The sequence below is a fragment of the Pteronotus mesoamericanus genome, unplaced genomic scaffold, assembly GCF_021234165.1.
Source record: "Pteronotus mesoamericanus isolate MK-2021 breed Mesoamerican mustached bat unplaced genomic scaffold, CSHL_Meso_final contig_245, whole genome shotgun sequence".
Taxonomy (NCBI): domain Eukaryota; kingdom Metazoa; phylum Chordata; class Mammalia; order Chiroptera; family Mormoopidae; genus Pteronotus; species Pteronotus mesoamericanus.
Genome location: NW_026555103.1, coordinates 280,120 through 301,644, shown reverse-complemented (window position 1 = coordinate 301,644; position 21,525 = coordinate 280,120). Strand labels below are relative to the sequence as shown.

The 21,525-nt window shown below is 41.0% G+C and overlaps 1 protein-coding gene across 2 annotated transcripts; it reads left to right on the top strand.

Annotated features, from left to right (window-relative positions):
- Nucleotides 1-11,500: 11,500 nt before the first annotated feature.
- Nucleotides 11,501-21,446, top strand: GZF1 (GDNF inducible zinc finger protein 1). Of its 2 annotated transcripts, none has more exons than XM_054572898.1 (6): nucleotides 11,501-11,544; nucleotides 13,728-15,100; nucleotides 16,473-16,567; nucleotides 18,093-18,260; nucleotides 19,022-19,179; nucleotides 19,826-21,446. In XM_054572898.1, exons 2-6 carry the CDS (start codon nucleotides 13,749-13,751, stop codon nucleotides 20,174-20,176), a joined length of 2,124 nt encoding a protein of 707 aa, XP_054428873.1. In that variant the 5' UTR covers nucleotides 11,501-11,544; nucleotides 13,728-13,748; the 3' UTR covers nucleotides 20,177-21,446. The 2 variants fall into 2 exon arrangements, with proteins under 2 accessions (XP_054428873.1, XP_054428872.1); XM_054572897.1 differs by lacking the exon at nucleotides 11,501-11,544 and adding an exon at nucleotides 11,621-11,748.
- Nucleotides 21,447-21,525: the final 79 nt, after the last annotated feature.

The following is a 21,525-nucleotide window of genomic DNA, read 5'->3' as shown; positions in this document are numbered from 1 at the left end:
AAATGTATATGGAACCATAAACAACCCCAAACAGTCACAGCAATTTTGAGAAAGAACAATGTAGGAGGGATCACTAGGCCTGATATCAAAGTATATTATAAGGCCATGGTAATCAAAACAGTCTGGTACTGGCATAAGAACAAACACACAGATTGAAACAGAATAGACAGCCCAGAAGTAAATCCATGTCTCTATGGTTAATTATATTGAACAAAGGGAGCAGAAGCATAAAATGGAGTAAAAGAGCCTCTTCAACAAATGGTCTTGGGAGATCAGGATAGCTATATGCAAAACAATGAAACTCGACCACCAAGTTATACCATACATTAAAATAAACTCAGGATGGATACAAGATTGAAATATAAATCGCAACACCATGAAAGTCCTAGAGGAGAATATAGACAGGAAAATCTCAGATATTCCATGCAGCAGTATTTTCACCGATATATTCCCTAGAGCAAAGGACATAAAGGAGAAAATAAACAAATGGGACCTCATCAAAATAAAAAGCTGCATGGCTAAAGAAAATATCAGCAAAATGAAAAGGGAACCAACCATATGGGAAAACATATTTGCCTTTGATACCTCAGACAAGGGTTTGATCTCCAAAATATGTAAAGAACTCACATGACTCCACTCCAGGAAAACCAACAACCAAATTAAAATAAGGGCAAAGGACTTGAACAGATACTTCTCTAAGGAGGACATACAGAGGGCCCAGAGACCTATGAAATGATGTTCAGCATCACTCGCCCTCAGAGAGATGCAAATTAAAACCACAATGAGATACCACTTCACACCTGTCAGAATGGAGAAAAGGGAACCCTAGTACACTGTTGGTGGAGGTGCAGACTGGTACAGCCACTGTGGAAAACAGTTTGTAATTTCCTCAGAAAACTAAAAATGGAACTGCTCCACTACTAGGAATATACCCTAAGAATCCTAAAACACCAAATCAAAAGAACCTATGCACTCTAATGTTCATAGCAGCAAAATTTACAATAGCCAAATATTGGAAGCAACCTAAGTGCTGAACAGTAAATAAGTGGATCAAAAAACTATGGTACATTTATACAATGGAATCCATGCAACAGAAAGAAAGAAAGAGCTACTATTCTTTGCGACAGCATGGATGGAACTGGAGAGCAATATGCTAAGTGAAATAAGCCAGGCCATGGGTGAAAGACAAATACCACATGATCTCACCTATAAGTGGAACCTAATCAACAAAACAACAAGCAAGCACAATAAAACCAGAGACATGGAAATAAAGAACAAACTGACAGTAAACAGCCGGGAGGGGAAAGAGGGATAATGGGCGAAAATAAGAGAAAGTTTGTCAAGGAACATGTATAAAGGTCACATGGACAAAACCAAAGGGGGTAGGATGGGGGGTGGGAGGTGGGATGGGTGGTGGGAGGAAGTGGTGGGTGGAAAACAGAGACAACTGTACTTGAACAACAATAAAAAATAACAAGGACCATAAAATGAGTAGAATCTCTTTAAAAAGAGATAATGGAAAAGTGTTTTCATAGTTGGACTTGAAAGGGAATAATATAAAGATTTTTAAGGCAGAATTTCCCAGCTCTAATATTCTTAAGTGTGTGACTTTTTTTGCTGTTATTTTCAATTATTTGTGACAAATTAATAAGACATGGTCATATCTGAGGTATTGAATATTCAAAAAATATAACTAGTTTATAAGTAGGAAGACAAATTTTGAAAAGAATTGTGAGGTAAAAAAGTTATGTGATTTTAAAATGACAGGTAAATTTGGAATATATAAAGGGTTTAATGTAAATGTTTTAGTAAATAAATTATTTTAATCATAAAGGTGTGGTACATTTATACAATGGAATACTACTTGGGTGTAAAAAAATATTTTACCCTTTACAACAGCACTGATGGACCTGGAGAACATTATGCTATGTGATAAAAGACAGTCAGAGATAGGCAAATACCATATGATTTTACTCATATGTGGAATCTAATGAACAAACTGAACTAATAACCAAAATACAGACAGACTCATAGATAGAGAGCAGGCTGACAGCTCTGGTGTGGTGGTTAGGGGGTTGAGGGATCAAGTAAAAAGGAAAAAGGACTCATGGACATGGACAGCAGTGTGGTGATTGCAGAGGGTAGATGGATGTAAGGGGAATAAATAGTAATTGACCAAAAACCAAAAAAATTTTTTTAAAAGAACATTAAAAAAAAGAAACAGAACAAAATATCTATATGGAACCATCAAAAATCCAAATAGCTAAAGGGATTCTGAGAAAAAAGAACAAATCTGGATTTATTGCACTTCCTCACTTCAAATTACACTACAGAGCTTCAATAATCAGAACTGCATGGTATTAGAAGAATATAGACACACAGGTCAATGGAACAAAATTGAGAGCCCAGGCATAAAACCACATCTACATAGGCAAATAACTTTCAACAAAGGAGCCAGAAACACACAAGAAAGGAAAGCCTCTTCAATAAATGGTGCTGGGAAAATTGGAAAGCCACATGAAAAATAATGAAACTAGGTTACAGTTTGTCCCCAGGTACAAAAATTAATTCAAGTGGATCAAAGAGTCAAATTAAGATCTGAAACAAACTACATAGAAGAAAATAGAGGTACCAAACTTATGGACCTTGGTTGTGGAGAGCAGTTTATGAATTTGACTTCAAAGGCAAGGGAAATAAGGGCAAAGATAGATGAATGGGACTGTGTTAAACTAAAATGTGTCTGCACAGCAAAAGAAACTGACAACAAAACAAAGAAGCAACTGACAGAATGGGAGATGATATTTGCAAACAACAGCTTTGATAAAGTTTTCCAATATTCAAAGCATATAAAAAGAACTCATAAAACTCAACACCAAACAAAAACAGTCCAATTGAAAATGGGCAGCGGACTTGACCAGACACCTCTCTAAAAGATATACAAACTGTGAACAGATATATGAAAAGATGTTCAGCCTCACTATTAGGGAGATGCAAATGAAAACTATGATGAGATACTACCTCACATCTGTTAGAATGGCTATTATCAACAAGTTATAACAAGTGTTGGAGAGGTTGTGGAGAGGTTGTCTACATTCACTGCAGGTGGGACTGTAGACTGGTTCAGCCACTATGAAAAACAGCCTGGTGGTTCCTAAAAAAAATTAAGAATATGGTCACCATATGACCCAGCAAGCCCTTTCCTGCATATCTACCCAAAACACTCAAAAACATGTATGCGACCCTATGTTCACTGCAGCATTATTCACTGTGGCCAAGACATGGCGACAACCAAAGTGTCCTTCTAAATAGCACTGGATAAAGAAAATGTGGTACATATACACAACGGAATACAACTCAGCCATATGAAAAGACAAAATACTGCTATCTGTGACAAGATGGATGGATCTTGAGAATATTATGCTAAGTGAAATAAGCCATTCAGAAAAAGCTAAAAACTGTATGATTTCATTCATATGTGGAATATAATACTGAAACTCATGGACACAGACAGCAATATGGTGGTTGCCCAGGGAAGGGGTTGGTGGAAGGTGAAGGGGGATCGAATATATGGTGATGGAAGATGGGTGGTGGGCACGCAATGCAATATACAGATCTAGTATCACAGAATGAACACTTGAAACCTATATGATCTTATTAACCAATGTCACCTCAATAAATTTAATTTTTAAAAAGTTGGGAGAAAAAGAATAAAGTCACTTTGGAGCGAAAAGTGTAGATAAGTACTATTGCTTTTTTAAATAAATCAAAATTATACTTATTAAAGTATTTAAGAATTAGGAAATTTTTCACAAGCAGAAGTAAAGGACATTCAAGTTGTGGGCATAAGTGAGAAGGGCCTCAGTTCTCCCCACAGAACAGGCCAACCTGAGACTAATCTGAGCAATGACGTCTCCAAAGATGTTTCATTGACATATACTGGGGCGGGAGGGGGGAGGAGTGTCTCTTGAAAATATATATTCTATGTATTTAAAAAATAACCAACTAATCTTGTGATAACTTAAATTCTGCTAATTTGACCAAATTTAACTCAGATGAAGACAAGTAAAGTTCAAATAGGGTCTTGATTAACGCCTAAGTTTCCCTAAATATGCTTAATTTGATCTACTGCAATGTAACCTAATTTATAGAATTTCAGATCCTTGGAATCCGCCTATTAGAAAAATCAAGGTGGGTGTCTACCCACTTAGTGCCTACACTGCGCCTGTGGCTGCAGCCTCAGCTTTCAGCGCGGCAGCTCTATCCTGGCGGATGGGCGGAGTCTACCAACTACCAGGACGTCGGGCTTGTTGGGGTGGCATTCTGGACGCACAGCGCCTCCGCCTAGCTGGCTGACTGAAGGTGGGTTGCCAGTCCGACTGGGAACGTCAGGGGACTAAGAGCACCTCTGCAGGACTAGAAGGCTGGACCTGAACACCAGAATCATTCCAAGGTCCAGCGGCAGAAGCTTTTTACGCCCTCGCACACTGCTACTTAACTGTACTTACAATCTGGCGGAGGGCAGCTCAAGACCCACTCTTCCTCCCGGCCCTGCCCCTCTGCAGAGCTGGGGAGCGCTGTGGCTCAGACTGCAGGGCCAAGGGTGACGGCTCAGCAGGAGTGGTGGGGTCGCTGCGGATGTGCGAGCACAGGTAGGCGGGATGCTTTCTCCTGCACTCTTAGTGCAGTTTAGAATTTGTTGTAATTATTTTCAGTCTAGTTTATAGATTTGTTAACTTCGATCATTCCCTGTGTAAAATAACGTGGCCTTCTTTACTCATAATATAGTGAGCACTGTCCCATGTCATTAAACACTTTTCCAGCTTTATTGAAGTATAATCGACAAGAAAAATGGTCTATCTTTAAAGTGTACAACGTGACTTGATATATACACCTTGTGAAATAAATACAAGTTCCAGTGGACATTTTAAAACGTTATTTTAGTGACTGCATAGTAATCAGTGAATGGATGACAATAAATTAGTCAATGGTCTTGTGGGTGAGTAGGTTGTTTCCAAATTTTCACTAGTATGAGTGCATTGCAGTTAACACCCTTACATGAAAATTGTTTACTACTTCAGGATAGCTAAAGGGCAAGAATAGTTATACAAATACTGGGTGGGCCATTACATTTTTTTCTGTATGATGGCTCTAGTAGTGTTTAGTTGTCTTTAACTTCATTCAAAACAATTTTGTTAGATTATATTGTGACAACTGTCATATCCTGTATTTTTTTTAAAAAACATCAAAATTGGTGAATTTTTATGCAGTCATTTTAATATTGAAGATAGAAGAAAATCTGTGACATTTTCAGTATATTTTGCTTTATTTCTTCAAAAAAGGCAAAAATGCAAGTGAAACAAAAAAAGATTTGTGCATTGTGTAGAGAATATGCTGTGACTGATCAAACGTGTAAAAAGTGCTTTGCACAGTTTCTTGGTACTACTGACATTTTGGCCAAATAATTCTTTGCTGAGGGGCTCTCTCATGCATTGGAAGATGTTTAGCAGCATCCTTTGGCCTCTACCCACTAGAAGCCAATAGTAGAAGATAGCTGACATACTCAAAATACCCTAATCAATAGCTGGCCAAGATGGAGGTGTAGGTAAATATACTTTGCCTCCTCGTACAACCAAAAGGACAACAACAAACTTAAAAACAAAAAATAACCAGAACTACCAGAAAATTGAACTGTACGGAAGTCTAACAACTAAGGAGTTATAGAGGAAACATTCATTCAGACTGGTAGGAGGGGCAAGGATGGGCAGCCAGGGCAGAGGTTGCACAGCAAGGCGGTGGCTGGCAGGACAGGGGTCCCACATTTGCATGCAGCTAAACCAGGAGGAACAGCTGGGGAGCCAGACAGACCTCACAACCCAGGGTTCCAGCATGGGAAAAGAAAGCCTCAAAACCTCTGGCTGTAAAAACCTATGGGGGTTGTGGCAGTGAAACTCCCAGTCTTACAGGAGAGTTCACTGGAGAAAATCACAGGGTTCTAAAACCTACATGAACCCACTCACCCAGGAATCAGTACTAGAAGGGCCCAATTTGCTTGTGGGTAGCAGGGGTAGAGACTGAAAGCTGAGAGCCAGGCAAGTGGCATTGTTCCCTCTCAGACCCCTCCCCCACACACAGGGACACAACACAGCAACCTGGGTTGCCCTGCCCTGGCGAATACCTAAGGCTGTGCCCCTTCCAACAGAACAGCTAGACTGAGACACAAAAATATGGCCCAAATGAAACAACAGATCAAAGCTCCAAAAATAGAACTAAGTGATGAAGAGATAGCCAACCTATCAGATGCATAGTTCAAGACAATGGTCATCAGGATACTCACAGAAATGGTGGAGTATGGTCATAAAATAGAGGAAAAAGTGAAGGCTATGCAAACTGAAATAAAGAAAAATATACAGGGAGCCAACAGTGAAGGGAAGGAAACCATGACTCAAATCAACGATTTAGATCAGAAGGAAGAGATAAACATTCAACCAGAACAGAATGAAGAAACAAGAATTCAAAAAAATGAGGAGAGTCTTAGGAACTTCTGGGACAACTTGAAAAGTTCCAACATCCAAATCAAAGGGGTGCCAGAAGAGGAAGAGCAAGAAATCTTACTTGAACAAATAATGGAGTACTTCCCCAATCTAGCCAAGGAAACAGACTTCTAGGAAGTCCAGGAAGCTCAGAGTCCCAAAGAAGTTGGACCCAAGGAAGCACACACCAAGGCACATCATAATTACATTACCCAAGATTAAAAGATAAGGAGAGAATCTTAAAAGCAGCAAGAGAAAAGGAGACAGTTACCTACAAAGGAGTTCCCATAAGACTATCAGCTGATTTCGCCAGAGAAACTTTGCAGGCAAGAAGGGGCTGGAAAGAAGTATTCAAAGTCATGAAAGGCAAAGACCTACATCCAAGATTACTCTATCCAGCAAAGTGATCATTCAGAATGGAAGGGCAGATTAAGTGCTTCCCAGGTGAGGTAAAGTTAAAGGAATTCATCATCACCAAGCCCATATTATATGAAATGTTAAAGGGACTTATCCTAAAAAAAGAAGATAAAAAACTATTAACAAATGACAACAAATTCACAACTATCAACAACTGAACCTGAAAAACAAAAAAAAAACCTAAGCAAACTAGAACAGAAACAGGATTACAGAAATGGAGCTCTGAGGGGAGGGGAAGGGGAGAGAATTGAAGAAAAGGTACAGGGAAGAAGCAGCATAAATAGTAAGTAAAAATAGGGGGAGGTTAAGAACAGTATAGGAAATGGAGAAGCCCAAGAACTTCTATATACAACCCATGGACATGAACTAAGGTAGGGGAATGCTGGTGGGAAGGTGGATGCAGGGCAGAGGGGAATAAAGGGGCAGGTGGAAGGGATAACTGTAATAGCATAATCAATAAAATATATATTAAAATATAAAATTAAAAGATCCAAATTAAGTTATTGGTGAAAATGAAAACTCTTATGGAAAAAACCTAATGGACTTTTTGGCCAACCCAATACAAATATATATTTACTTCAATATCTATATATATTTCTCTCCTCCTACACCAACTGCCCCTGAGCTTGCATTTCCCACGCAAACTGCTTCATGAAACATTACATTTAACTTCGGGTCAATCTGTTATATTCACTGGTTTTGTAGTGCCGGCACGTGTTGTTTTATTGTGCTTCACAAATTTTTTTTTTACAAATTGACGGCCAGACCCTCCACCAGCAAAACTATTATGACTTTCTTTACTGCAATACTTTTTTATTTTGGTGGTCTAGAATTGAAACCTGCAATATCTCTGAGGTATGTCTGTATTCTATTGTCTCTGCCATGTGTACTCTTATTGGATTGTCAATTTGGCTTCTTTGCAAGTTTTATATTGGGCTTCTGGTGTTTTTATTTTCCTTACTGATTTCCAAAGTTTCTTTGAATAAGTTTGATGTGATTTCCACGCTGGAACCTGATTGTTTACCATTTCTAAAGAGAACTGAATATAACATTTATAATAATCATGTCTTGTTTCTTTACTTGGTCAAGCACTAAAAATATTATGACACCCAACTAAAGAAGTACTTTCAGCACTGAGTACTAACTAACTTAGAACACAGAATCCTAGCTTCTCTATTTCCATGTATCTTGCTTTTATGTCTACTAAGACTTTTAATACGTTCAAAATATTTCATGTGCTCTTTTAAACACTAAGATAGGATCCTTGATACTGACAAAAACTGCAGCAGTGTTGCAACAAGGTGTTATTAAAAAAAAGTTCTAGAAAAACTGGTGTATCACCTATTTTGATATTCTGTGTTGAAGAAAAGTTGATTTAAAAACATTTGTGGCTGGACTAATTTTATCGAACTTCGATGCCCTAATATAGAGCCAAGAGAAGTGAAAGCAGGGGCTCCAACACTTGTACATCAGTGTTCATAGCAGCATAATTAAGAGTAAAAAGATAGAACAACCTATTGACAAATGGATAAACAAGATGTGGTATATACATACAATGGGCTTTTAGTCAATTTTAAAAGGGAATGAAATTCTGATACTTTCTACAACATGGATGAATCTTGAGAACATTTTGCTAAGTGAAATGAGTTAGACACAAAAGTTCACAGTTTGTGTAATTCTACTTGCGTGATGTACCAAGAGTAGTCAAATTCATAGAGAGAGAAAGTACAATGGTGGCTGCCAGGAGCTTAGGTGAAGAGGGAATGAGAAGTTATTGTTTAATGGACAAAGAATTAGTATTTGGGATGATGAAAACTTACAAAGATGGATAGTGGTGAAGGTTGTAGTACATTTTGAATGTACTTAATGCCATTTAATTATACACTTAAAAATGGTTAAACTAGTAAATTTTGTCATGTACTTTTTAACACAATTAAAAGAGATTCATTTCAGAGCTATTGTAAGATGATTTAGGAAAATCTTTAAGGAATAGTGCCTGCAGTTTTGAAACACTTTTTAAAAGGCAAATGACCACCCTGACTGGTGTGACTCAGTGGACTAGATTTCATCCTGAAAAGTGAAAGGTCATCTTTTCCATATCCAATCAGGGCACATGCCTGGGTTGTGGGCCAGGTCCTCGGTCAGGGGAGTGAGGGAAGCAACTGATGAATGTTTCTCTCCCTTCCTTTCTTCGTCCCTTCCCCTCTCTCTAAAAATAACTAAATAAAATCTTAAAAAGACAAATGACCTTTTTCCAACTCCTTCATCTTTAGTGCTTAGAGTTCCTATCACCAATTTCTTAAATGCTTCTAGTGACCTGAAAGTCATGCAGCTATTGAGGGCAAAACTGGAAATATCTGTGAGCTTATGCTATAAAGCTGTGTCTTGCTCAGGAAGCTGGGGTTGGCTTTCCTGGGGAGGAGACAATAGAGTGGAGACTCAGGTCATGTGTTGGAAGAGGGAAAATCAAAGTAAGATGTGTAAATAGTCTGTGCTGAGGGGATTGTGGTCACTGCCTGTGTGGGCAGGTGAATGTAGAGGTGAGATGGTGGTGATGCAATTAAGCAGGTCCAGATCCTTGGGCTTTTACAAGAAGCTGCCATTTACCCTTTCTTTTCCCTTCCCCCCCTAGTATCTTACAAACAACACTTCTCCCTTTTGGATTCATGCAAACCAAGGACATGGAACTATTATGACTGATCTGATAAGAGACATCTCCTTTGTTCTGCTGTAGCTGGGGAGCTGGTGTGGTCTGGGCAAAGCTCATGGTGTGAAGGTTCAAATCCTGACTGTGTTTGTTCTCTGTAATCTAAGATAATTCCTGTGCCTGAGTGTCTTTATCCATACAATGGGGTTAATACCACACCTTCAAACAATTTTGCAGTAAGTGACTAATACCAATAACATGCTTAACATGGTGACTCACCCATCATAAGCACTAAACAAGTCTTGTCCTTATTTTCATTATAATTAACCTTAGCCCTAGACATAGGATCAGTTTGAGAGAAACTGCAGGGAGGACATGTGTAATTGGGCTGACCAGCTAGGTTAGCTTTTGGCTTTATCCAGAGAAAAAACAAACTTCTTATATCTTTACGACAAGTAAATTTTGTAATTTTGAGCAAGGCGCCCACTGAAGTTAGGCTCCTACCCTTTCAAGGAAATTGGGAAATAGGGCACTATCTCCCTAGATGTTTACATGTCAAAGTGATGGCTCCCTGCCATAAAATTGAGGCAAGGCCTAGATAGTCTTCAAAAGGATTTATGTACATACATTTCAAAGAGAGGGTAAACTAGTCTTGTGCCATTTATTGAGGAGACCAGCATACAGTCTGAGAAATGCTAATTAGGCGACTTCTGTCATGTTTTTGTAGCTCCTCAAACATCATATAGTGAACTCACACAAACCTAGAGAGGTGAACCTGCCACACCCCTAGGCTACATGGTATACCATTTTCCTATATGTGGTCAGTCGTTGACCGAACCGTTGTTATTTCGCACAAGGCTGCAGTTACAATCATCAATTTTCTGAAGTACATACTCAAAGAAAATGAAGGGGAGGAAAAATGATTTCCCTTATTTTCCACAGGGAGTATTAAGCCTCTTAATGTTTGTCTTTCACTCCCAAACATTACCAACACAATCTGCAGATGAGACAAAGCTGAGTGTATTGCTGGCTGTAGTAAAGGAGAATATGGCCTCGCAAAACTTTATTTAGCAGTGGCTACAAGCAGCATGCCAAGGACAGAATTAACAAAACTGGAACTTTGATTCCTCTCGAGTCTTACAAAGCTAGGTTTTGATTGGAATGGCTTAGGAACGGGTGGAAACATCAAGCGTTTGAGCTGAAGCATTCAAAGACTGCAAGGGCATAAACTGCCTTCCACTGAAGGGCTGATGCGTCTTTTGGGGAAGTTCCGTAATGACCAATCAAACTCCTGCTTGGCTGGGGACTCCCAAAACAATCCTGTAATCTACAGTAAGAGGATGCCCGCAGCCAAGTAGGCGCCCTCCCGAGCGTGGAGGTGCTTTGTCCGCTGCCCGCCAGCCCGAGGACGCCCGCCGGGCACCTGCCCCTACCCGGTACCTGGGGGACCGTGGTTCTCGTCGCTGACCCACCTCTGAACGGAGAACTCGAGCCTGGGCCACACGCAGCACGCAGGCAGAGGCAAACAGCTGGGATAAACCCAAACTAACCACAAGCCGCACCGCTCACGTGTCCTCCTAGGACTGCCCACCCCGTCTGCACCACGCTTCAGCAGCATTGGCGCCTTCGCTGCCTTCTGCGCAGGCTCACACTTTGGCTCGTGGCCAGTGACGCAATCTTGTACGGCCCGCAGGACGCGGAAACCCTGTCTCGGTCGGCTCACGTAATTGTGGCCGAACCGCCTCCACAGTCGGACATTGGTGCGTGTAAGCTGTGCTGCAGCCCCGCGAGGGGGCGGAGCCTCGCTGGGGCCGGGCAGGACCGGCGGCGGCCAATCGGCGGCGCCTGCGCTGGTGTCGCGCCCCGCCCAACAGGCCAACCAACCCGGCGGGCCTGGTCCAGCGGAAGCAGGGTGGCGGCGGCGGCGGGGGCGGCGGCGTTTGTTCCGAGGTGAGTACTCGGCCCGAGGGCCCGCCCAGTCCCTGCCTGCGGGCCCTCCCCGGAGGACCTGCGAGCCTTAGGGGTGGAGGAGCCGGGGCGAAGGGCACAGCAGGCGCCGGCAGAGAGGGAGGAACAGGCCCGATCGCGCGGTCGTCGCGTCTGCCCACGGCGTAGCAGGCACCCGGTGCGCCAGAAGGTGGGGCCCTGTCCTTGGTAAGTGTGCGGGTCGGAGGAGCCAAGGGGCAGTCGTGCGGTGGCAGCGAGCTCCCTGTGCGGGGCCGGGGATCGGCGCTGTCGGGCGCGGGGCCCACTCAGGCTCAGGCCAGGCTGGAAAGCCGCAGCCTTCTAGTATGGAGGGGAAGACCGCCGAGAGCTTCCCACTATAGGGCGATGCCCCGGGACAGAGGTGCTGCCAGTGTGCCAATCAGTTACAATGGGAGATGCCGTTGTCACCCAAACCGAAATGTTTCTGTTGGGATCGCTGTTTCCCTTACCCTATTCGGGGAAAATGGGAAACAGTGCCCAGACACCACTTTGACTTCTAAATCACTGTCAGGACGCCCCGTAATTTCTCACATCTGCTCAAGGGCCGCGTCGACAGAAGTTTGGGGAAGTGGAGGGCGGCTGGTGAGTATGAGCATCAGTCTAAGAGACGCATCTCTTGATCATTTTCCCAACACTGGGGGTGAAATCAGTGACAGTCCGTGTGTTGGCGTTCTGCCTCCCACATACCCCTCACATAGTCTTAACTTAGGTTTGGTCAGTATTTTCTGTTTACTGTGAAGTCTTAAGCAGGAGACTGTAGATATCATTTTCACAGTAAAATCTCAGAGTGCAGTCGTTTTTCATGTTGTAGGCAGGGTGCTGGTGGTTGAAAGGAGCCAGTTGTAGCCTCAGGTATCATTGATGGAACTGGAGAAGTGGGGATAGTTGAGACTGGTTTTCAGGGAAGATGAAGAAAGTTCTGCACTAGACACTTGGAGTCTGAGATGACATTTAAGATCTGGCTGAAGAAAGTTAGAAGGAAGGTAGGCACTTTGGATGGGTGGGTAGAGATTTAGGAACCAAGGCAAACTTGAAAAAGGAAGGAGATTGATAAGTAGAAGGCTTGGGAGTGAACCTTCAGGAAAAATCGCATATCAGGGAGTCTGAGGTGAGAGGAGAACAAGCAAAGCAGAAGAAATGATCCAAGATGGTGTAGGGTACCAAGGAAAGGAAGGAGAGGAGACCTCAGTGGGGTGGGTGTGAAATCTACAGTGCCCATGGTGGGACTTAAAGCAGCTCTTTGCATTTGGCAAGGTGGGATGAGGGGTATACTGAGCAGTTTCAGTGTGAGTCCAGAGTCCCATCAGGCCCAGGCTTGAGTTCCAGCCCCATCACTTACCTTGATAGTTCCCTTGTCACCTGTGAAATAGGGATAACAGCACACAGACTTGGTGCATGGGAAGCCTATACCAACTAGCTAGCAAGTTTCAGGTGTGGCTGTAAGCATTTGAAATGGTGTACTCATTGAAGCCTCACAATGACCCGCCAGCCTTCTACAAAGGAGCAAGCAAACTAAGGTTCAGAGAAGTTACTTACTCAAGGTAAAGTAGCTAGTTAAAGCTATGGAACTTGCATTACTTCAGTAGAGTAATGATAATTTAAGTTATGAGGTGTTTTGGGCTGTTGGAAATGGCCATGAATTGTTGACTACATTTCCATGAAGTTTTCCCCATGACAGTACTTTTTAAATAATTTGTTTTCAAAGGCAGATATGATTCTCTAAGGTTTGCTCCCAGATCAGCCATGTGTTTGGTTTGGTTTGGTTCCCTGATCAAAAACTAGACATTGTTGTTGCCATAAATTCTTTTATAGTTTTGGGGCTGTGTCTCTAAGCATATTTGAAAATGACCTAGCAAATTTACTGCTTTAATATATTGTCTTAATCATAGTTTTAATCATTTATGTTTATCCTTGGGTGAAATCTCAGTAATATATTTTTTTCACACAAATATTATCTTATCAAGGTACATCACGACTTCAGAAAACTGCTAATAATTGAAATGTGATTTCAATCTTTACATGAGAAAAGTTAGGTTTAGGTTGTTAAGTTTATATCTCCTAAAAAACTGAAATAATCCTCATAACTTTTAATCCTTTTCTTTAGTAGTTGCTCATACATGAAATAATTCTCGTTTTTGTTTTCAAAGCTGTTTTTAGAAAGAAGAAACATGGAAAGTGGTGCAGTTCTGCTGGAATCCAAATCCTCACCGGTTAACCTTCTTCATGAAATGCATCAATTACGCCTACTGGGTCACCTATGTGATGTGACTGTCAGCGTGGAGTATCAAGGTGTCCGCAAAGAATTCATGGCCCATAAGGCAGTGCTGGCAGCCACCAGCAAATTTTTTAAGGAAATGTTCCTTAATGAGAAGACTGTGGATGGTACTAGGACTAACGTCTACTTAAATGAAGTGCAAGTTGTTGACTTTGCTTCATTTCTTGAGTTTGTTTACACCGCAAAGGTACAGGTGGAAGAAGATCGGGTGCAGCGAATGCTGGAAATGGCTGAAAAGCTAAAATGTTTGGACTTATCAGAAACTTGTTTTCAATTAAAGAAACAGATGTTAGAGTCAGTACTTTTGGAGTTGCAGAATTTCTCTGAGTCTCAGGGGGCAGAAGGTAGCAGTGGCTCCCAAGGCAGTGTTACTCCTGATACTGGGGCAGGTGTGGCTGCAGACAGTCCTCTTGCCAATGGCCTTATGGACTCCTTAGACCCCCCGGTGCAGAGAATCAACAACGGCATGTTGCCAGATACGCCCCCAAGGAAGTCCAAGGAGAAGCCAGATAGGAAGAAAGATGTAGTTAAGTCTTCCTACCCTAAAATGAGAAGAGCTAGTGGAAGGCTGGCTGGCAGAAAGGTATTTGTGGAAATTCCTAAAAAGAAGTATACAAGAAGACTCCGAGAACAGCAGAAAAGTGCTGAGGATGATGCGACGGGTTACAGGTGGCCCCAAGAACCCAGCCCAGACACTGTGGGTACAGAGATGGGGCCAGTAACAAAAAATGAAGATTTCACTGCTGAAGTGGAGGTGGGGGAGGTGATGCAGAAGGTAGGGCAAGCGGGGGAGGAGGATGAGGAGAGTGAGGAGAAGAGGAAGAGCAACTTTAAATGCACTATCTGTGAAAAGGCCTTTTTGTATGAAAAGAGCTTCCTGAAGCACATCAGGCACTACCATGGAGTGGCCACTGAGGTGGTTCACCGCTGTGACACCTGCAGCCAGACCTTCGCCAACCGCTGCAACCTCAAGAGCCACCAGCGTCATGTGCACAGCAGTGAGCGCCACTTCCCATGTGAGCTCTGTGGGAAAAAATTCAAGAGGAAGAAGGATGTCAAGAGGCATGTGGTGCAGGTCCATGAGGGGGGTGGCGAGCGGCACCACTGCCAGCAGTGTGGCAAGGGCTTGAGTTCTAAGACAGCCCTGCGGCTCCATGAGCGGACACACACAGGCCACAAGCCCTACGGCTGCACCGAATGTGAGGCCAAGTTCTCACAGCCCTCAGCACTGAAGACCCACATGAGGTATGTGCAGCTGGCTCCAGCTGATTGTTGTCGGGAATAGCAGAGACCCTTTCAAAATACTTTCTCCAGAATGTGGCTTGTACTTAAGTTTTGTTGAAATGTGTGTCAGAAATTGAGGTAGCTCTAGGATTTGGACCAGTGTAGCTACATTTCACTTCATAACTTGTTCCCTCTAAGAGTTTGGGTAGAGTTGCTATCAGATGGCCTTGTTCTACCTACAGAAATCCCATAGTGTTCTGTAAGGCCTCAGGCTGATGAGGCCTTCCCAGCTCCTCCTGTCTGTGGTCACAGCATGGAAGCCTGGACACAGGACCAGGGCAGCAGACAACTGCTGAATATGCCAGTTCCTATGGGTCTTGTCTGGCATGCAGCTGAAGCCTGGGGCTCTCCCACTCCCAAAGGAGCCTCTGGTGTGTATTTTTCCCACTACACCTGAGGCTGATAACCTTTATTTTTCTTTTCCTGACTGGATTTAGAACGTGGGCTTGTAACCATCTGGGTCCCACAGTCCCATTAATGAGCTCAGCTCAGTGAGATGACATTTTAGGGCTTTAGGACACTTCTCTGGTCATGTTCATTCTCTGAGCTTGGAAACTGTATTATTGGTTAATCTAAACTCCAGAATTAGAGAGTCTTTTCTCTGTTAACTTTTGCACTATAGGAGGGTGATACTGTTTTTAAATGTTTCCTTACAGTGCTTAGTATTTGTTTCAAATCCAGTTTTCCACTCTGTCCTAGATCTGCCCCCAAACTTGTGCTAGACTTTGGGGTGGTACCATGGTGTTCACTTTTCTACTCTATATAAACAAGTTTAAAAACTTGGCTTATTAGGAAGTGCTCAGTAAATCATGGTTGATATCTGCTTCATACTAGCTGTGAAGTTAAAATGCTTATACATTTAATTCATTTTCAGAAACCACGTTTCTGCAGCATTTTGAGTTCTTTTTAGACTGGTTATGTCATACACAGTAGGAAATGATAGTTAATTTTTTGGTCATGTGGTTCTTCATAGTCATAGTTCTAGCTAGGGTGTTTGTGGTTGATTATTCTGAATAAGAAAACTTTACAAATATTATGTGATGCTCGTTAGCGTTCTTAAAAATATGCAAAGGCGTGGTCTCTGCCTGAATGGGTTGTACAAAATAAACCGTAAGGCAGGTGTGGGTGGACATTCAGTGTCTTAGGGGAAAACTCCATCAGTTTGTTGTCCTTGTGCAGACGTGGATATGGGAATGAAGATTGTGGGCTTCACTCCAGTCATTCTCATTGGGTATCACAGAACAAACTATCTTTGCAGGCTGGAGTGGAGATTGAATTGCAAAGTGAGGTTTGAAATACATCCTAAGTTATCATCTGAATGTTGTACTTTCAGAATTCATACAGGGGAAAAACCTTTTGTCTGTGATGAATGTGGTGCAAGATTCACTCAGAACCACATGCTGATTTATCATAAAAGGTGTCACACAGGTAAATACTCCTGCTGTTGTGATTGAATGTATTTCCTAGTGGTAGAGGAAACTGCAATTTATTGATTTAGAAGTTGGCATCTACCAAAGTGGTGCAGGTTAAAGCCATGGTCTGTCTTTCCCATTTAGAGAGAGCCAAAATGAATAAATAAAATATGATTGTGATGATGGCCTTTTACACACTAGGCAGTAGGAACTGGCATGTGAGTCTTATGTATCAAAAAGGTATGAAACAGTTCCTATTTCTTTAGCCCCAATTTCCATTTTCAGGAATCTGTCCTAAAGAAATTGTTCAGAGTATGAGAAAAGCTCTATTTTCCTTCTTCTTGCTATTTCTAATAACAGAGCATTAGGAACAACCTGATTGTCCAACCACAGTGGTTCAGTAAACTGGAAAATCTACCCTCTCCTGGCTCATGCCATGACCATTCAGGGTGAGATCTCTGAACATTATGAAAAACACCTGTACTTGAATATTGACTTGAAAAGTGCACAGTGAAGCATACAACCCCAACTATGTTGAACACCTGCACAGAAGACTAGAAAATAGTTATATGATGTTTTAAGGTGGGAATTACCTTATTTCCATTTTTGTGATATTTTATTATGTGAGGAACAAAATTTAAGTTGGCTTTATTCTGATGCAGCACAATAACCCAAAGGTTCAGAAAACTCTGTAGTTTGGCACATAAGTATACATAATCTGTTGTATACTGTAGTTATCATGTTAATCCAGTTCCTTATTTGCTTGTATTTTTAATTTTTTACTTCTGAACACTGTCATATGTTCAAGTTCAAATGCAGGTGAGACCAAGATGAAACATTTAATGATGTACATTACTAGACTAACGAGAACTGGTGTGTAATGGATGCTTTGGGGTAGAGGTGAAGTCAGGGCATACTGAAGGGTTAAGTTAGAATCAATCATTTGATGAAAATATTAATATAGTCTTATTTTATTAAATCCATTATTTTTATTTTGATGTTTGTGAAATCAGGAGTGCATCTAATAATCAGATAAGCCTGATTTGTAGAATTAAAGGATTCAAACTACACAATGTGAAGAGGCATTTAATCATATTTTTCTTGTCTTGTAATCCAATCCAAATTGCTTGGGAGTTGCCACTCTAGAATAATTAGGCATGTATAGCCAATGTAAACTTCCTCTCCCTTTCAAGAAGGACTTTTATTTTTTTTATTCTGAAAAAGATCCACAGAAGTGCTTCTTTGAGAAAAACCTAACAATTTCTCTAAACAAGTTGTACAATTACTGGTTTGAAATGACTAAATTTCCAAAATGTGAGCTGGCTCATGGAATCTTTCTTGGGATTTCCAAGGATATTTTACACCAATTTTCAGCAAGTAGCAAGCATCTTATATAGATGTTTTATGACAGTTTTTAACTAGAAAATGTAACAAGCTGCTTGTGCTTTTGGAGTTCATACGGGTTTTAGAGTTTGGACCCACTCTTCCTGTGTGTTCTAGTGCCTGTATCATTTCTAACTTTGTTTTATCTTTTCATGTAGGTGAAAGACCTTTTATGTGTGAAACATGTGGCAAGAGTTTTGCTTCTAAGGAGTATTTAAAACATCACAATAGAATCCATACTGGATCCAAGCCCTTTAAATGTGAAGTTTGTTTTAGGACTTTTGCCCAGCGGAATTCACTTTACCAGCATATTAAAGTCCACACAGGTATGGCTGCAATGTCACCAGAAAAGGCAAGTTCGGTGTACCAAGAAAAATATCCCAAAGGGTTTTTGAGTTACTATAAAACTTGGAATTTAGCTATAGGAAAAAACTTTAACCAAACTTTGCATGTCATAATACTATTTTTAAATTTTTGAGTTTCTAGTTTCTGGCTCTGAGAAACTGAAAAGGTATGGATGGCTGTGTGAACATTTTAACACTTTCAGATTAGAATAAGGGATAATCTATACATATTAGTGTATTTGCACATGCATACAAATTCAGTCGTGGGATGTGGGAATTTTACATTCCCTTACTATGGAAATAGGTGAAATTTCTAAAGGTGTAATACAAGCTACAGGTATATGGATTTGGTCCTTTTTTGGTATAGGGCATAAACTCTTGGTGTTACAGGGATTCCTGCTTTTCAGAAATTCGTGTTGGGCCACTTCACTTTTATGAAAGACGTACCTTAGTACCTGTTTTCACTAACTGAAAAAAGTGTAACATGAACTTGCAGAAAGTGGGGAATGCTCTTCACTTGCCATTTTGGCTTACAAAAGATTTCATGGGAACAGTGCTTTTGGATCAGGGAAACATGTATAGAGGGCTGAGTTGTACCTGTCAGTTGACCCTCCATTGATCTTCTTCATGGTGTAATGCTGACATTTTTCAGTGGTTTACATACAGCATTATTCCATTTTGTATTCACAATTAAATACACCAGGCTTAAGAGATCAACCAGTTTTCTTCTCTTCCTGACTCAGGGGAACGTCCCTATTGTTGCGACCAGTGTGGTAAGCAGTTCACCCAGCTCAACGCTCTTCAGCGTCACCATCGGATCCACACAGGAGAGAAGCCGTTCATGTGTAACGCATGTGGACGCACCTTTACTGACAAGTCCACTCTCCGGCGGCACACCTCAGTAAGCAACAGTATGACTTAAGAATAACAGATTGCTGGTTCTTAGGTATGCATAACCCTGGACAGTCAGAAATACATTATTCCATAAGATGGTTATAGAAGACAAAAAACAGGTATCTTCTTCCTCTGGTTTTTGTGTTGTGAGCACATTCATAGTGTGAATGAAGTGAAGAGCCAAGTCTTGAGGTCTGTAAACACTTTCTAAAAGTGACAATAGCGGTAGGTAGAAAGATACTTGGCAATTTAGTAAAGGGCATTTGTTGCAGTAGAAACTTAGGTTGGAGACACTATTGCTTTAAAAGATGCATTTAGTAAGTAGCTGTGGGCCTAGCCAGGTGGCTTAGTTGGTTGAAGCATCATCCTATGCACCAAAAGATTGCAAGTTTGGTTCCCGATCAAGGCACATACCTAGGTTGTGGGTTCAAGCCGCACTTGGGACACATACTGGAGGCAACTGGTTGATGTTTCTCTCTCATATTGATCCTGTCTGTCTCTCTCTCTATTCATCCCCCAATCCTTCCTCTATCTCTAAAACCAATTTTAAAAAACCCTTTGATGAGGATTTAAAAAAAAATACCTGTGAATTGGAAGATTTTACAGATATTTGTTCAAAGACACATTCAGTGACTGTTGTGTTTGATTCATAGGTACATGATAAGAATACGCCATGGAAGTCTTTCCTTGTTATTGTAGATGGCTCACCCAAGAATGATGAAGGGCATAAAACTGAACAGCCTGATGAAGAATATGCATCATCTAAACTTTCAGATAAATTGCTGTCTTTTGCAGAAAATAACCATTTTCACAACCTGGCCACAGTCCAAGGGAGTGTATCTACTGTGCATGAGAACAGTTCTGCAGATACAACCTGCAAGTCAGACAATTCTGTGGTGTCTCAGGATGCTCTGTTGGCCACCACCATCAGTGAGCTTAGTGAGCTGACTCCACAGACAGACCTGATGCCCACGCAACTTCACTCTTTGACCAGTATGGAATAAGAGCTGGAAACTACCTGCCAAGCAGGTCCCATCCTGTGTCTTGTGTGACAGTGTATGCAAGATGATGTCAGGAGCTAAGAAATACGCAAAGAATTGGGCAAGAAGAATGGCTTCTGAGTTTCCTGAATTTTGATAACTTGCACGTTTTTATCAAAGCATTTTTAAAGCTTTCCCTTAAAATCCTGATCTGCATGATCTCAGCCACACTTTATCAACACATAAGGCAATATAACCTCACTTAATTCTGGTAGGCTGCTATATGCATTAATCAATCTAATGCTTGATTATCTTGATGTTTGTGAAGTTTAGACAACTATTTACCTTAATAATAGAGTACATGGCATTGATCCAGCTCATGAATTTGCTTTTAATAGTCCCTCTGGTCTCTCAGCCTGCCTTATACTCCCATGTGGGTTTCTTTCTCTGATACTTTTAAGATATTTTTCTATCAAGCTGAAATAAAACTGGGGCCATATATTAATGTTTATTTCCTGTTTAATTGAAGCAAATCAGATTTGCTGTAGGGACCCTTGAATGGGACTGAAGAAATTAATTACTGGATTCATTTCCTTTTCCCTCGCCCCCACACTAAAATAGGAATGACACTTACAGTTAAGTATAACCTCTACTCACAGCACATACACAGCTAGGAAATTTGTCATAAAATAGCTTTTGAAATGAAATGTGGCTGTCCAGTTTCATTCCTAAAAACCTGATAAGGTAAAAGCTGCCCTACCAAAGATTTTAGTGACCATCAGTATAGCGGGTTTTTTTGGTTTGTTTGGTTTTTTGGCAAAGGTGTGGAAAAATTAAGCAAGAGGCTTTACAACACTTGAAACATTGTGTTGTTATTTTACTGACCAGTAGCAATGAGGTGATTATGGCCAATTTTGGAGCACAGAGTATTAATAATTTCTGCCTGGTTTTTCTAACTTAATTTCTGTAACTTTCAGAAACCCAAACTTTATTATTGCCAAATCAAGAGCTAGAAGCAGGCAAGTAAATGTCACACATTTTTTTCCTTAGTAGTATGTGAGAATATAGCAAAGGGACCAAAAGCCTTGGCACGCATCATTGATTATGCCTTAAAAGTAGACTGTGAAGAATCAATAATTTTTCTTAAATGCCCCCTTGGCTGTCTTATGCTGGACTTAATGAATTTGCAATGAAAAGATAATTCTGCTATATTTACTAAGCTTCATTCTTGGATCCATTGGCTTTTGTATGTGGCTGTGACTCCTATGTAATCCTAAACATATTAATTTAAAGACAGCCTTAACGGAAAATTCTTCTGTTCACCAGTTTTCCTACATTTTAATTTATTAACTTACTGTGAAAACACTTTCATT